The sequence below is a fragment of the Poecilia reticulata genome, chromosome 11, assembly GCF_904066995.2.
Source record: "Poecilia reticulata chromosome 11, P_reticulata-male-v2, whole genome shotgun sequence".
NCBI lineage: Eukaryota > Metazoa > Chordata > Actinopteri > Cyprinodontiformes > Poeciliidae > Poecilia > Poecilia reticulata.
The window spans coordinates 13,053,914-13,068,459 of record NC_088840.1 but is presented as its reverse complement, the minus strand read 5'-3'; the positions used below and the strand labels follow the sequence as shown (position 1 = coordinate 13,068,459).

At 40.4% G+C, this 14,546-nt stretch overlaps 1 protein-coding gene across 4 annotated transcripts; it reads right to left on the bottom strand.

The window, feature by feature from the left end:
* Nucleotides 1-1,388: 1,388 nt before the first annotated feature.
* On the bottom strand, nt 1,389-13,960 carry zftraf1 (zinc finger TRAF-type and ring finger containing 1). Of its 4 annotated transcripts, none has more exons than XM_008421853.3 (7): nt 13,456-13,960; nt 12,897-13,233; nt 11,372-11,466; nt 9,939-10,082; nt 7,100-7,311; nt 6,832-7,010; nt 1,389-3,167 (listed from the first exon to the last, which is right to left on the bottom strand). In XM_008421853.3, exons 2-7 carry the CDS (start codon nt 13,182-13,184, stop codon nt 2,955-2,957), a joined length of 1,131 nt encoding a protein of 376 aa, XP_008420075.1. In that variant the 5' UTR covers nt 13,185-13,233; nt 13,456-13,960; the 3' UTR covers nt 1,389-2,954. The 4 variants fall into 4 exon arrangements, with proteins under 4 accessions (XP_008420075.1, XP_008420076.1, XP_008420078.1 ...); XM_008421854.3 differs by having other exon boundaries at nt 12,897-13,196; XM_008421856.3 differs by having other exon boundaries at nt 12,897-13,192.
* Nucleotides 13,961-14,546: the final 586 nt, after the last annotated feature.

The following is a 14,546-nucleotide window of genomic DNA, read 5'->3' as shown; positions in this document are numbered from 1 at the left end:
CGCACAGACAGGTTGGCATACGGTGACAGTAAAAATGCACAAAACTTTCTGCACTGATTTAAAGGATAATTTTATCCTTTAAATTTTGTAACCAAAATTACAAAATTATTGTAATTTTGGTTTTTGACTTAAAAATATATATTTCTGAATACTTGCTATAATCAGTAGTTGCATAATTTAAATTCCTTTTATAGAAGAAGATAACCTAACAACATATGCAGCTGGTCTGTACCCATTTAGTTTCTGCTCAATTGTATTTTACACTACTGGGAATATCTAAATATCTAAATTTGTTTACCCAATGACGGAAAAATAGAGAAAACTGGTTATTGCCGCACCATCCGTTGACAAAGACTTCAAACTGGCGTTGCATGGTATATGTAATGTGTCGGGCATTCATGCTCTGCATATCAGCAACAGATTTAGCTTTCACTTCCCTTAATGTTCATGACATTACAGTCATTAGGAGACGAGATGCTAAAGCTCAGGGAAAATTGAGAGGGTGTTAATAAAAATCAAGGACATTATTGCTTCTGGAAAATTTCCAGATGTGAAAGCCTCAACTTTCTAAAACATCTCTTTATTCCTGAAACTTATAAATATGTGAGAATTATGCAAAAGCTTTTAATTGCTGGGGGGGGAACTTGAGAAGTCTTTTTGGATAAAAGGTTGGAATCAAAACAAGCAAAAAAACAAACAAGTTTTTTTTTACTACCAAACACCATCTCCATCTCACTCAAACTATTTTCCTCTTCACCGAGAAAGCCCAGATGCAACTAACAACATTAGTGACAACTCGGCTGTGTTCAAGTTTCTCTACTAAATCGTGACAGTGAAAAAGAGCCAGCAGGCACCGACCTGCAGCCGAAGCGGCTAAATGAAATTCAACCATCACTAACTTTATTTACACTGGCGTTTGTTTTCCTGCTGAACATCCACCCGAGCTGATCAGAACCCGGCAAAGTTCTTCCAAAATCCAATTAGCTCTTTCACAGACATGCAGGACTGTGTCATTACACCAAAACAGTCGCTTTTAAGTCTGCAGGCAATCTTCGTTTTGCTCTGCCGCAATAAACCCGCGCTCTCTGTCAAGCGAGCAACGGCTGCTGATGTGCCATTGTTTCAAACGCTGCGTAATTCATTTTGTTCTCCGCGTGATTCATAATCTTCCCTTCATATCCAATGAAACATATCCATCACCCACACGAGCCCTTCAAAATTAAATTTAGATTTCATAACTGCGGCACAGAATGCATAATTCAAACAGGCCGGTGGGTTTTGCGAGAGTCGAGACTATTTTTGTTCCAACATTCGAGCCGCCTCACACGCACACACACACACACACACACACACACACACATACACAGACACACAGGCGGAGGCAGCTGTGCAGGTTCCATCATCTTTAATAAAAGGCACATGTACAGCCAAAGTGAGATGAGTGAGTCCACCGGCATAGAGACGAAGCATCAAAAACACAGAAATACAGGAAGCAGAGGTCGGGAGGAGAGAGATCTGCCTGCCTTTACAGTAGAATCTACATGAGTAACATCATCATCATCATCATCTCGCTTCGTTCAAGTCTGTCTAACACTAAGATGTGTCTGTACTCAGGTCAAACGCCTCTGGAACCATCCCGCCGCACACTACTTCATCCAAACTCTTCTTCTGTGGTTCAGTTACTTTGTGGTAAAAACCATATTAAATTTAGGAGGGAAAAACCCCCCACAAATCACAAAAAAGCAGGATTAACATAATTAGATAAAATTTGTTATCTAAGGAGCGATTAAACTTTAATTTTCTCAAAGGTGTTAAAAACAAAATCAAAAACAGCTTTTAAAAAAGTAATTGCTAAGAAAACATTTTTTTAAAAAAAGAAAAAAAAAAAGGAAAATGCTTCATGTAAAACAGCTGAAATAAATATAAACACACACAGCCTGTTTAGTTACCAGAAAGCAAGTGACACAGTGAAGCCCCTGAATGTTTTGGTTGTGGTCCAGCCTGGCTGGTTCCGTCCAGCAGGACGTCACAGCTGTGATCTGTTGACACACACACACACACACACATTCATTCATTCATAAACTCAATCCATCATTCATTCAATCAAAAAGATTTGAAAAAAAAAAAAATCACAGATACTTAAATATTCAGGGTTAAGAGAACAGAAGAGGCTGTTAGTGTAACCACCGCAGGAGGAATAAGAAGGAACTAAAAATGCTGCGCGGCCGTCTCTCCCCTTGAACGGTGGAAGGAAGGGGTGGTGGCGGTGGAGCGCTGCAGTCGCTTAGCGGACGCAAAAAACGACAGGGAAGGTGTTGAAGGGGAGAGAAAAAAAAACAAAACAAAGAAATGGTGTGCAGAGGGAGGCGGGGAGATAAAACACACATCTGCCCCCTTCCGCCCTCATTCGCACCTCCAAATAACAGCTGAGCAGAGTCAGTCACTCTATTTTCACATCATCGCCCGTCTTTGGGACGCGTCCACGTGCCAGCAGAGAAGTCTGGACGCACGCTGTGGATCGTCGCTTCGTCTTGGTTGGTTTCTTTTTTTCTTTTTGTTCGCAAACATTCAACATGGCGCGCACACACACACACGCATGTGCGAGTCCTTCGTCTGTGGGCGTCCAAAGCGAATCGTCGGTCACGTACCACAGGTACCACACACCCACCGCCGCTCCCATCCTCCAAATCCCCAGGTTTCACCCCTCCAGTCTCGTCTTCACAGCAACTCACAGCTTTCTGGAGAAAACCAGCTTGTAAAAACAGCGTTATGCGTGTTGTGATTAGCGCGCACGCGTGTGTGTGTGTATGTGTGTGTTAAGAGGTATCAATGGTTCAGTGGTGTCTCTCTTTAATCATCACGTCCTCTCTTTGACGCTGGCCTTCAATCAACGCACTTCTCCTTCATCCGTTCCATCACTCCTCCTCCTCCTCGCCTTCCTCCTCTAGAGGTCTTTATTTTTGGACTTGGAAGATGAACAGGCGCAGGTTGATGTTTTTGGCGGCCAGGAGTTTGTTGCACTCCACCGAGTCGGAGATGGGCAGAGGGACGTATTCGGTCTCGTTGGTGTCGTTGCTGAAGGAGTGGTGGTAGATGACCGGCTTGATCCGCACGTCGTCATACGGCCCCTTCAGCAGCAGGAAGGAGCACTCCAGGGCAGAGTTCACCTGTGTGCACAAAAAAAAAAAAAAAGTCCATTTGGAATCAGCCCCCTTTTACTTCGATACCCTGAAATAAAATCCAAAGCAACCAATTGCCTTCAAGAGTCAAGAAAGTCAACTTGGAAACAGCCTCTCTCTCTCTCTCTCTAAAAGAATTTTACAATGACAACTGGAAGAAAAACTACTTCAAGATCATGGTTTTACTGGAAACACAGATTACATCTGCTAATCTGACAGTAAAATTTGAAAATGTATAGCATTAATGAGTTAACCAAGACATCAAAATGCTCTCCTAAAATATTTTCTCCTGTTTTTAACATGAGCAAATATTTTAACTGCAATAAAGAATCTGAATGTTGCGTTTTTATATAATTATATCATATTTACAAGCATATTTTTGACTTAGTGACATTGTGTTGAGTTATACTGCGATTAGGGCCGAAACTGATGATTATTTTAGTAATAAATTAATCAACCATTTATTCTGACACATTCTACAGGTTTTTTATTTAACCACTTAAGCCTTAGAAATACATTAAAAGATGCCAATAAACAACTTGATTCTTTTCTCTTTTTTTTAAATAAGAAAGCAAACATTTTATTGCCTAAAATGCAACACCATAAAATTCCTTTAGATGAAGCTAAAACTATACTACTTGAGTTTTGGCTAAACATATTTACAGACAAAGGTGTTTTTATGTTAAATGAAAAAAAAAAAAATTGTGCAGTTTTGGCTTAACTGAACATGTTGTTTTAATAACTAAATTGCCTTTTTTTTTTTTAAAGTCTAGAAACTCTTAATGATTCATGAATTCCTAAATTAGCTAACGATTATTTTGATAATCGATTAATCACAATTAATCTGATTAATCGTTACAGCTCTATTTGCAATAACAATAAATTTGGGATATTGTGCTTTATATGCAGCTTCAATTGCAGCCAAATGTCACCGAGGTATTGACTCCAGGGCTACTGACGTCACGCTACTGACGTCACGCTAACCTCTATTTATAAACTGTTTAGAAACAGCATATTTTAAAAAAAACTTCACAAAAATGTGCTACTGTGTTTTCATCTATCACGTAAAACACACTAAAGTTTGTGAAAAAGTCCAGGGGGTGAAAATACTTTCGTGAAGATGTTTCTCTAATCACTCTCTTCTGCTCTTTGAGGTCACCTGGTCATACGTTGCCATGGCGGCGCTAGCAAGGAGCTGGCGCAAGCAATCAACCCGACTGGAGGGAGGCGGCTTGGACTGGGTTTTAGTTTATCGCTTGGTTTTGAACTGGAGTTGTTCAAGTTAAATATGGAAATAATATTTATGTTTTCTAGAGATTTTATTGAGTTAATAGAGTATGTAATGTGCATAAAGAGTGAATTTTGCAGTAAAGTCTTAAAAACTGGGTGGATGAAACGGTACGCCTCGTTCGGGGAAAGAAACGGAAGATGCAAAACATTTTTACAATTTATATATATATAAATTAAATCATCTGCATCCTGTTTTTCTTGGTGTGCATTTCTGCCACCTCAGCCATTTTAAAGACAACGTTTTGAGTGTAAAGCCTTACAGACATTAGAAATTGACTAATTTCATGACCATATGTTGCACTATCTGCTTACTAATTAGCGAATTAATTAAAGTATGTATAAAACTTATCCTGAGGTGCTCCATTAACGTGAGAAAACTGAAATCTGTGGCTAGCATCTAAACTGATGCGCTGCATTGTTTACTGCTACTAATCTCATTTGGCTAATATCTGTGGTTTAGGTCAGCTGCTTAATCTGGGGATGTCCAGCTTAATTAGGCAGCCACATACTGCAGATGATCAATGCGCCGCTGTCATGAGGCTTTCTGGTTAAATCCAAGTTTCAAATATTTTGGGATTTTTTATGGAAATGGGGAAAATCACACACCACTTGATCTAAAGAGCAGATTTCCTCAGAAAGCCTGGGGTAATTCTGAAAAATCAATAACGAATCTTAACTTTTTGAACTTCTCTGAACACCAAACCATGAAGCATTACTCTCACTCGGGAAGCACCGTTATTGCTCCCTCCCTCAGGAGTGGAGCCATTTCAAGGCTCCTGGAGAAGCCGAGGCCGTTTCCCAGTGCCTCGTGTGTCTAATGAAGGAGAAAGACGGCTGTGGGGACACACCCACATTAGGCAGCTCTGAGAATGAATCGCTCCGCGTTTCCCTGCTGGAAGAGGCAGCGAGCGAGCCGCTACTTGTCTCCAGGTCTCGGGTGGCCGACACGGCGAGGAGTGTGAAACAAGTGAGCGCGATCTCCGGGGAGATTCCACCGCTTCTTAAATTAGATGAATAAACTGACTCACCTCCTCCTCCCAACCCCGCAAACTTTGTCGTTTCCGTTTTTTTAGCATTTTCCCGCTCCTGTTTTTGTTTTGTTTTTTCTAAAAACAAAGTTCACATCCCAGCTTGTGTAAAACTGGCTACCAACTATTACAATGCATTAAACGATGGTCCATCGCACAGATTTCTCTTCTATTTCCAAAAATACTTTATTAATCCCAAAGTGGGATTCATTAAACAAACAAATAAATGAATAAACTTTGGCTATAGGACGTTAAAATTGAGTTTTTCCTACCCGACATGATCAGGAAAACGAAAGCAATATTATTGATGAACACTGCAGCACAATCACTGTTGCAGTTTGACCAGATGCTGATTTTAACTTTTCATCGTTGTGCTCACCACTCGCCATGCAATTTAGCGCTGCAATCTTTAAGCAGTGTGGGTATGGAGAGCAGGAAATGTGGACAAATGGCCAAATACATCACTGGCATGCAGAGTTTGAATTCATGACACTTAAAATATAAATAGCTCACTACATGTTGCATCCAATCAGTCTTACACAACTGGATATTGCACATACTGACACATCTCTTCCACACTTTCTTTTCCCACACTAACGTTTGCAAAGCTTTCACTAATTTGCCTTCAGCTTAAAATAGGGAAGGAAAGACGGGAAGAGAGGAATTGAATTTTTGAAATTTATTAGCTTATTTGTCAGGGACAATGCACATGGATTAATATTTCTGTAAATGTGTCAGAATGGCTGATTTTCATCTGTCGGTCTGGACAATGAGCTTCGCCACGACGGGAAGATAAACAACTTTCAGACTTTTTCCCCGTACTTGTGCAGGCCTGGAAAACACCGAAATCAAACTCTAGACTTTTCCAGACTGTAGGAACTTTGATTTGAGTTCAATTTTGAAGCCCAAACAATATGCTAGATAGAGCTGCTTACTGGCTGCTCATTCCCACTTAGCTCGATCTCAAGTATCTTTTTAAGGATCGTAGTTCACAGAGGGCAACAGTTGTCGATCCGACAGAAGCTCTGAGATTTATACGTCAAAGCATTTGCTCTTTAACCTTTATCTGATTTTTCTTTTTTTTTTACCAATGCTAAACAAAACGCATAGCAGAAAATGCATTGATGGAGGTTTTCTGTCTCGATCCATTTACTGAGAGGAAAACTCAAATTTCAGTAGCAGATTTCCATTGTTGACTAGAGCACTCGTTGAGTACGTTTCCTTCTGGTTAAAATAATCTGACAAATTGAAATGATCCCCCAAACCTCTGCAGCACCTTCTACATTTTTTCTATGTAGAAGGAAAAAAGCAGATGCAGAGAGAAGAGGGCGTACCTTGCTCTTGAGGATGAGCTGGAAGGAGAGCGTACGCTTGCAGGACAGATTGGGATTGCGCTCGGAGTCGTTGACTCGGGCCTTCAGAACCCACGTCTGGTTGAGAACGGTGAAACGCGGAGTTTCGTAGTACAGGCGAGTGATGAAGTCGTCGGTGCGGTACGGTCTGAACTGCACCTCTGAAACGACGAGGACGAATCAGAACGAGGCGAAGGAGCCGGAGGGCGCGGAGCGACCAGATCGGAAAATCGTGCCCAGCGTTCTGTACCTGTAAAGCCGATCTTCTCGTAGCACAGCAGGCTGAAGATGCTGTTGTATAGCTGCATGTCTCTGCGGTGGTTCTGGTCCATTTCTCCCAGTATTCCCATCAACTCTGTCCCAGTCTTGGTCGGGTGAGAGCACTCGCTCTCGTGCGCCGGCAGCTCGTGAAACGGGCCTTGCCAGGGGCAACCGATTCTCTTGTACTTGCACTGCGTCACCCTGGAAACATGACATGCAGAAACAGTTAATGTAGGGAAATTAAAAAAAAACAAAAAAAACGCAGATGCTGCTTCATATCAATTAGATCGTTTGCTGTGTGATGACTATGGGTCGCTTGCACCGATTGGGAGTTAATGGTACGAAAGGTACTAATTAACCCAGGAAGTGAACTGCAACAAATGAAAGCAGTGCTGGGATAAGAGCACAACCTCCGAGGGGAAAAAAAGCCATAGATTCGTATCAATTACGCCATGGATAAAAGGTGAATCTTAATAAATGCCTGTTCCTCTCTAAAGCTAAAAGGAGGGATTAATAATTTGAAAGGTGCTACTTAGTCTCTGCAGTGAGGCAGAGCTAATTGAAGTCGCCCTTGTATAATTCTCAGCTTTCACGGAAAACTTTTGTCTCACGCAATCCGAGAGACAAAAGAAAAATACGTGAAATCTGGAGAAAAATACGTGAAATCTGTGGTTATAATTACAGCAACTTAAATACGGAGCCGAGGGTCCAAAAAAAACCCAACGGCTGTATTTTTGACAATAACATCCTGAACGCTGCGTCCTGGCAGGAGGCCGGCTGCATTTTCCGTCTGACCTGACTGAAAACCACCTGGAGCCTGCCGCGGCTGCTGTCATAACAACGCCCGCAGACGCATCGCTCGTCAAGGCAGGGTCGTCGTTCGCCATGGAAACAACCTCGGAGGATTTCAGGAGCGCCTGAGAATCACCTGTGACTAATGCGTGCTCTGTAATCACTCCAGCAGTTCATCTCCTTGGAGTCTCTTTCCATCTCAACTCTGAGACGCTGCGATTCGCTGGCTGTCAGCACAAATACGCAGTCATTCTTTGCAGTAAGAAACAGTCGCTTATGTTTTTGTATCTTTGAAAAAAACAATTTCTTTCTTCATATGATCCTGTCTAAATTGGTTATGCGTGTTGTCTTATTACCGCATGTAATGTAGTTGAATTATCAGAGCTTCATTTTACATCAAAGCTGCAGCACAAATTCAGACATTTTTATCGCCACTGCATCACAGAGCCCAGTGATTTAACAGTAAGAGAAATAAATATCGATTCATTTAAAAAAGTGAATTACATATCAGGCCTGAAGGATTTTTTTGAAGGAAACAGACAGTCGGCATTGGACACCATGAAACGGAATTTGTCTTCTTACAATTTGCTTCTATATTTGCTTTTCTGCAACTAATGTTCGCATCAGACAAGCAGCACTCTTGTTTCTACACTCCACTCATCTGGAACAAACTTCCAGAAAACAGCAAAACAGCTGAAACACAGAGTTCCTTCAAACCAAAGGTAAAACCCCACATGTTTAGAGTGTATTGATCCATATGTTTGAAGATTTTGATAAAATGCTGTGTTCATTGTCGCTCGTTTCATAATTAGTTACTGAATTATGTTTTTATGACGTAAATCACTCACTGCTGAAATATGCTAGACAAATAAACTTGAAATTGGAGTAAAATAACCAGAATAAATTCAAATTGCTATATTTTTTTTCCATTTAAATATGTCATTAATCGGGGGAGAAAACCAACCTAGCTCTATTTGAAACTTTAATGCCCCTGTTGCTAAATTATAAATGAAATGGTAAAAAAAAAAAAAAGGCCAGACTTCATTATTGCCAGATCTGTAGAATAAAGCAACTTCTTAAATGGAACCTGTGTGACAACATGAAGTAGGCCAAAGTGGCAAAGAAAAGCAACGCATCACGCTCTTATCTAAAGAAACTGCAGAACAAGACTTTATAGACGTTAAGTTATTCATCTACTGGTATGGAAAATGGCTTAAGGATTCCAACAAACCTCAAAGGCACAAATGGAGAGAACAATTTAAAAAAGTGTTCAACTATCCCAAGAATTCTGGTGTTTTTACACCAGAATAGTCTACATGACTCGGTTCAATTGAGCAATGGAGGGGGAGAGAACAAGATGTGCTGCTGTGGTTACAGAGACACCCAATGAGCCATTTTCAGATCCCATAAAAGCCAATACATCACATGCAGAAGATGAATCACTTCCTCTGTTTGATTTGCTTGTACCCATGTTTATGATAGAGTTCGTTTCTTTGGACCACACCAGAGTTCAAATGAGCTTTTACATGATATGCGCAACAAAACGATTTGGACCAAAAACTGAGGCACTCAGCTGAGATTCGTGATTCAACATATGAAACAAACCGGGGAAAAACGAGTCTGTGAGAGAGTTTCACACACTACTGCGAACCAGAAATCCTCAGTCAGCTCTGCTTCTGCTTGTTTTTTCATGGTGTCATCAGCTGAAAAAGACTACTCTTCAAACTTCCACTTGACAGCAGACATATTTATCGTAGCTGATAACTACACAGCATCAACTTCTCTTGAACAAATAAAAGTTAAAGCAAAGCGTTAATGACCATATTAATAAAGTGGAACTGTTAATATTTCTCAACATCCTGCTTTTCAGCACATTAATACTGGCAGTCCTATTATTGTAAGATTAAGAGCATTTAACGTTTCTGGCTGCTCATAAATTAGGACAATTTGTAGAAGAAAAAAAAACTAATTGTGGCAAAAGTTATTAATTTTTTCCATGTGTTATTCTTAATGTCTAATTGAATGGAGCTGTGAACCTGTCTTGGCACTCCTCCTTCTGGTGCCTCTCCAGGCTGGAGCGGGGGAACTGCTTTAGGCAAAAGGTACATTCTGTCGGCAGCTCGCTGACAGCCTTCTCCACCGCGAGGTTCCTACAGCACAGGTTCTTGCTTATCTCACACCTACATGGACACGGAAAAAACAATGATTCATACGTCAGCGCAGAGGCATAAATAATATTTGTGGAATCGGCAATATGGTAATACAAGTTTGTGGACATTGCAGAGGCGGCAGCTCACTGGGAATAGGAAAAGATCTGCTAAGGCAGATTCTTACTTCAAGACGTACAGCACACAATCGAGTTACCTTCACTTCTGTGCACACGGTAAGTCAGAAATGTCCACAAAAAATATGCTGGTGATGATCAAGAAAATGGTTTCTTGGCTACTGATAACCTTCAGATCTTTTTTGTTTCCTAAGATTCCCCCCCCCCAAAAAAATAAAACCTTTTTGTCTTTTGTAAGTTTGGCAAAATCATCCAATTGTTTATTAACACTTGCATATCAACTGGATCTTAAAGCTGCACATGCAATTTAATAAAGTTTGTCAAATTTATTTCTTTTTCTTTAACACTGGACTGCAGAGGCTCCGAGTTAATTCACACTTTCAGTTTACACCAAATTCTTGCAATCTTGTCCCAACCTACAAGCAATGTAATCAACTGTTGCTTTTTACTGCTTCCTTTTGGTACTGAAGTGTTTTGAAGTGTTTCTGTAAAAATATTTTTTGTAAAAATGCACAAATGTTATTATTTTTAATTGCATGTCATTTTCTGAAAACTCTGCATTACTGAATATGGTTCTAATACCATTGTGGTGCAGCTGACTAATAAAATTATAACCAGGAATGTCCATTCCTATCATGTGAAAGAATCATATAACTATTTTGTTATTTTACAGTAGATCATGGGTGAGTTAATAAAAAAAAATCCTTTAAAATCATTAAAACAGGTACACAACTTCCAAAGAAAAGGTATGCATTGACAACACTATAAAATTTCCTTCTTCTTCTTGGACTCAAAAACGTCAGGTAGAAAACTGCAAAAACTCTGAAAATGGCAAGAAAGGTCAGATGACGAACTGAATCAGTCACAGAAAAACAAAATGTCAGGAGGGACTTTTCAGTAAGATGTGAAAACTATGTGGGAACGTGAAGCAAATCTATACCTGCTGTATGAACAGACTAAACAGATCACTGTCTGTTTCCTGCACGTTTATTTATGTGCACGTTTTACTAAAAGTACTCGTTTAGTAAAAAGCTCCCTAAGAAAGAGTCAACTGGTATTTTAGGTATATTGGCCTGCTTTGTATTATGACTAGAATCAAATGAAAATCTATGGATTTTGAAGCGCGAATGTTTTTCTCCTGGCATTTCTGTGAAACCTGGTGCGTCCACAGTGAAGCGGGTTTACCTGCAGTTGGGACACGTGGCCTGTTCCTCCTTGAGACGGGAATCGGCCAAGAGGTGAATAAAACAGCCAGCGCACATCAGGTGTCCATTGGTACACTGACAAAAAGACAAGGACGGGTTTATAAAGATCAAAAGGCACTGCGTGATATACAGAATGGATGCCAAAAAATAAAAAAATAAACATCCAAGACTCAGGCGGGACATTTTTTGCAGTAGTTAAAATAGTTTGCTATAGTCTGGTTTAATTTTAAATGATCTATTTTACGTTATATTTATACTAGGTTTAGATATTTTAGGGATGAGAAAACAGAAAAAAAAAAATATATATATATATATATATATGGAATTTTGTTGTTCCCATTATTGGACACTATGAGGTTTTAAAAGTGCATTATAAATAAACTGAATCATTATTATAATTGTAGAAGTATGGCCTTTGTAAATAAACATCAACAAATATTTAGATAGGAAATTACATTTGGGTAAGAGGACACAAACCTATTTTTATATTATTTCTGATCTTTTAACATTTTGCTGGAATATCTCGCATCACTAGTAACATGCAGGTCAGGTGCTTGCAGCATTTTACTGTTGGATATAAATACAAGCCTACATTTTCAAAGACTCTCAGATCAAGAGCTTTAAGCATTCATATTATGACTGTATGCTAGTTTAAAGCAATAAGCAACAATTACAACTACATGTGTATAATTTTGATTAAGTGCAGAAATGTTTTTTTAAATTGCTAATAAAGAGAACACAAGAATCATTACTGGCTATAAAAAAAACCCGTCAGTGCATACTATATACAGGGATAAAAACACATTAATCCAGGTTATTTTGGGGTATTTAAAACCTTATTGGACTGCACTAATGTCAATGCGTACTTTTAGAAAGTTGCAGTTTACGACTACAATTTAAGACATAAAATAAAGGTGAAGATTTGCCAAGATGGACATTTTTGTGGGATGATTTAACAAAAACATCAATAAGAAATCATGCATATTGTTTAATAAAAAATACTACTAATGTTTTGCAGTGTCAACGACTCATGTGCAAATTAAACATAAGAAAGGCTGTTCTACACTCTGATTTTGCGGTTGTAAGGTTGACTAAAATCAGAAGTGACTGAAATTTTGTCTCGACAAAGGTCGGAGATTATTAATGGGCTAAAAGGGAGATAGATAGAAAGTCAATGAGGCCAAGATGTAATAAGTGGGATGGGGCTGTTGTATTTCCTGAGGATTAACACAGAAAAATTCATCCTACATTGTAAACTGGAGTTGACCACTGGCGTGTCTGTCCTCCACATGGCTGAAATTTACTATAGGGACACTTTTTCAGACTGTTAGATCAGGTCTCAGTAAAAATAAAGGAAATGGGCCCAGACATTCAACAGGTTGACTGTTAGGTTTGGGACACAGAGGGGAGCTTCTATTGTGGTTTTTCCAGCAGATTTATGTATGCTTGACAGCGAGTTAATTAAGGAGCATTAGGGCTTTGGTTGTGATTGGCACCACCTTTACCTGATATACAGACGCCTTGGGCAAGTCTAGGCACACGGTGCAGCACAGCACTGAGTACAGTCTCTCCTCCAGCTTCCCTGACTCTCCTTCGGGTATTTTCAGCCTCTTTTTGGGTGGCTCGTCCGGGTCAGACTCGGGCCCCTCTCGCCGTATACCGACATCCTCCTGCATGGCCGCGACCCCGGCGACAGCCTCCACCGCTGCCCCCACGGCCCCGACCCCCAGGCCGGCCGAGGAGGAGCTAGGAGCGACCGCAACGCCCACGTCTCTTTCTTCCAGCGAAGACATTGCGATGACTGTCTGGAAAAATGCCTGTTATGTACCTGCCCGGACCAGGCTGAGCCCGAAAAATATTAGGACGTTAGCTCGGGTTAGCTAACAACCTGTCGAGCTAACGTGAGCTAGGCTAACACGTCAGAAGCAAGCTCACTGTGAACACAGCCCTGCACACAGGAAGGTTGATTTTAACAAGCCAATTCTTAAGAAATAACGAGAACATGAGCCAAATTTTATAGTAGCTACTAAGGAAATCAAATTTTGACTAGTTTAGATGACTTACAGCGAGGCTAGCAGTCCTTTTTCCTGAGCCCAGGCAGAACAAAAACAACTCGGCCTCACTCAGCTGTCCGTTATTCGCAACGACAGCAGGTAACGACGTGCCCTGCCAGCGGCCCTGTTCGGCTGCTCTCCCCCGCGTCCCTGCCTGCTGCTCCGGTACCGGCTGGCTCTCGATTTGTCTGTCTGTCCACTGGACCACGACCACGCACAGAACCTGTCGGAGACTACAGCTGGAGAGAGAGTTCTGTTGGGACTTGTCTCTCTGGCTACACAGCCATCTTTGTTTTGTTTTGTTTTTGTGTTTTTTCCCCTCCTGTCCGTTCCCTGACTTGACCGTGTTCTGCTTTTTCTATTTCGGGAAGGTTCTAAATTGTAACACTGGGCTCCATGCCGAAAATTTAAAAGTAAATGTATAGCGCCTGCATATGCAGGGGCCTCTACGCTACAGTCGTAAATTGGCTGACAGGAATGTTTTGTTGTGGCAGATGACTTGGGGTATTTAAAGAGTTTGAGACACGCATGCGCACTGAGCATCTTTTGCCAGCGCCGAGAAGGTAACCAGAACCTGATATGCGACAAAGTTTGGCTTCTCCCCCAGAGGATGAAATACTTCACTGTTATTTTTTTTAATCTTTTGACTTTTTTTTGCGGAAACTTAGAACACAATGTTTTCTCACTTACTTTGTCTCAAAACTGTTTTAGTGCAATTTCATGAGGCTTTTTTGAAAATCTCAAATCACACTACCTGGTTTACTTAAGTGATTACCAAATATTTCAATCAAGCCCTAATCTCAACAAACTAAGTTTAAAATCTCTATGCTTGTACAAATACCTAGAGCTTAGGCTAAGATTTCGTGGGGAAATTTGTCAGAAGATGGGTTACTAATGAAAAGTAGCAGTCCTTTACAAATACAGGCTAAATCATGTTTTTAAGTAAAGCAAATAATAATATTCACATATTTTTTGATAGATACTCACTAATTTTGGGTGCTACTGCTTTGTTGTGGCAGATGACTTGATAAGTAACACATTTAGGTTTGTCCACCAGAGAATGAAGTATTTCACAGTAATCCAATTCATCTGGTTAGTTTT

Excerpts from the sequence above, each read along its gene's own strand:
- zftraf1 (XM_008421852.3), bottom strand. The coding sequence starts at position 13,184 with ATGTCTTCGCTGGAAGAAAGAGACGTGGGCGTTGCGGTCGCTCCTAGC. Across the intron at positions 11,467-12,896 it reads CCAAGGCGTCTGTATATCAG|TGTACCAATGGACACCTGAT; the intron begins GTAAAGGTGGTG and ends TCTTTTTGTCAG. Across the intron at positions 7,312-9,938 it reads AAGGAGGAGTGCCAAGACAG|GGTGACGCAGTGCAAGTACA; the intron begins GTTCACAGCTCC and ends TCATGTTTCCAG.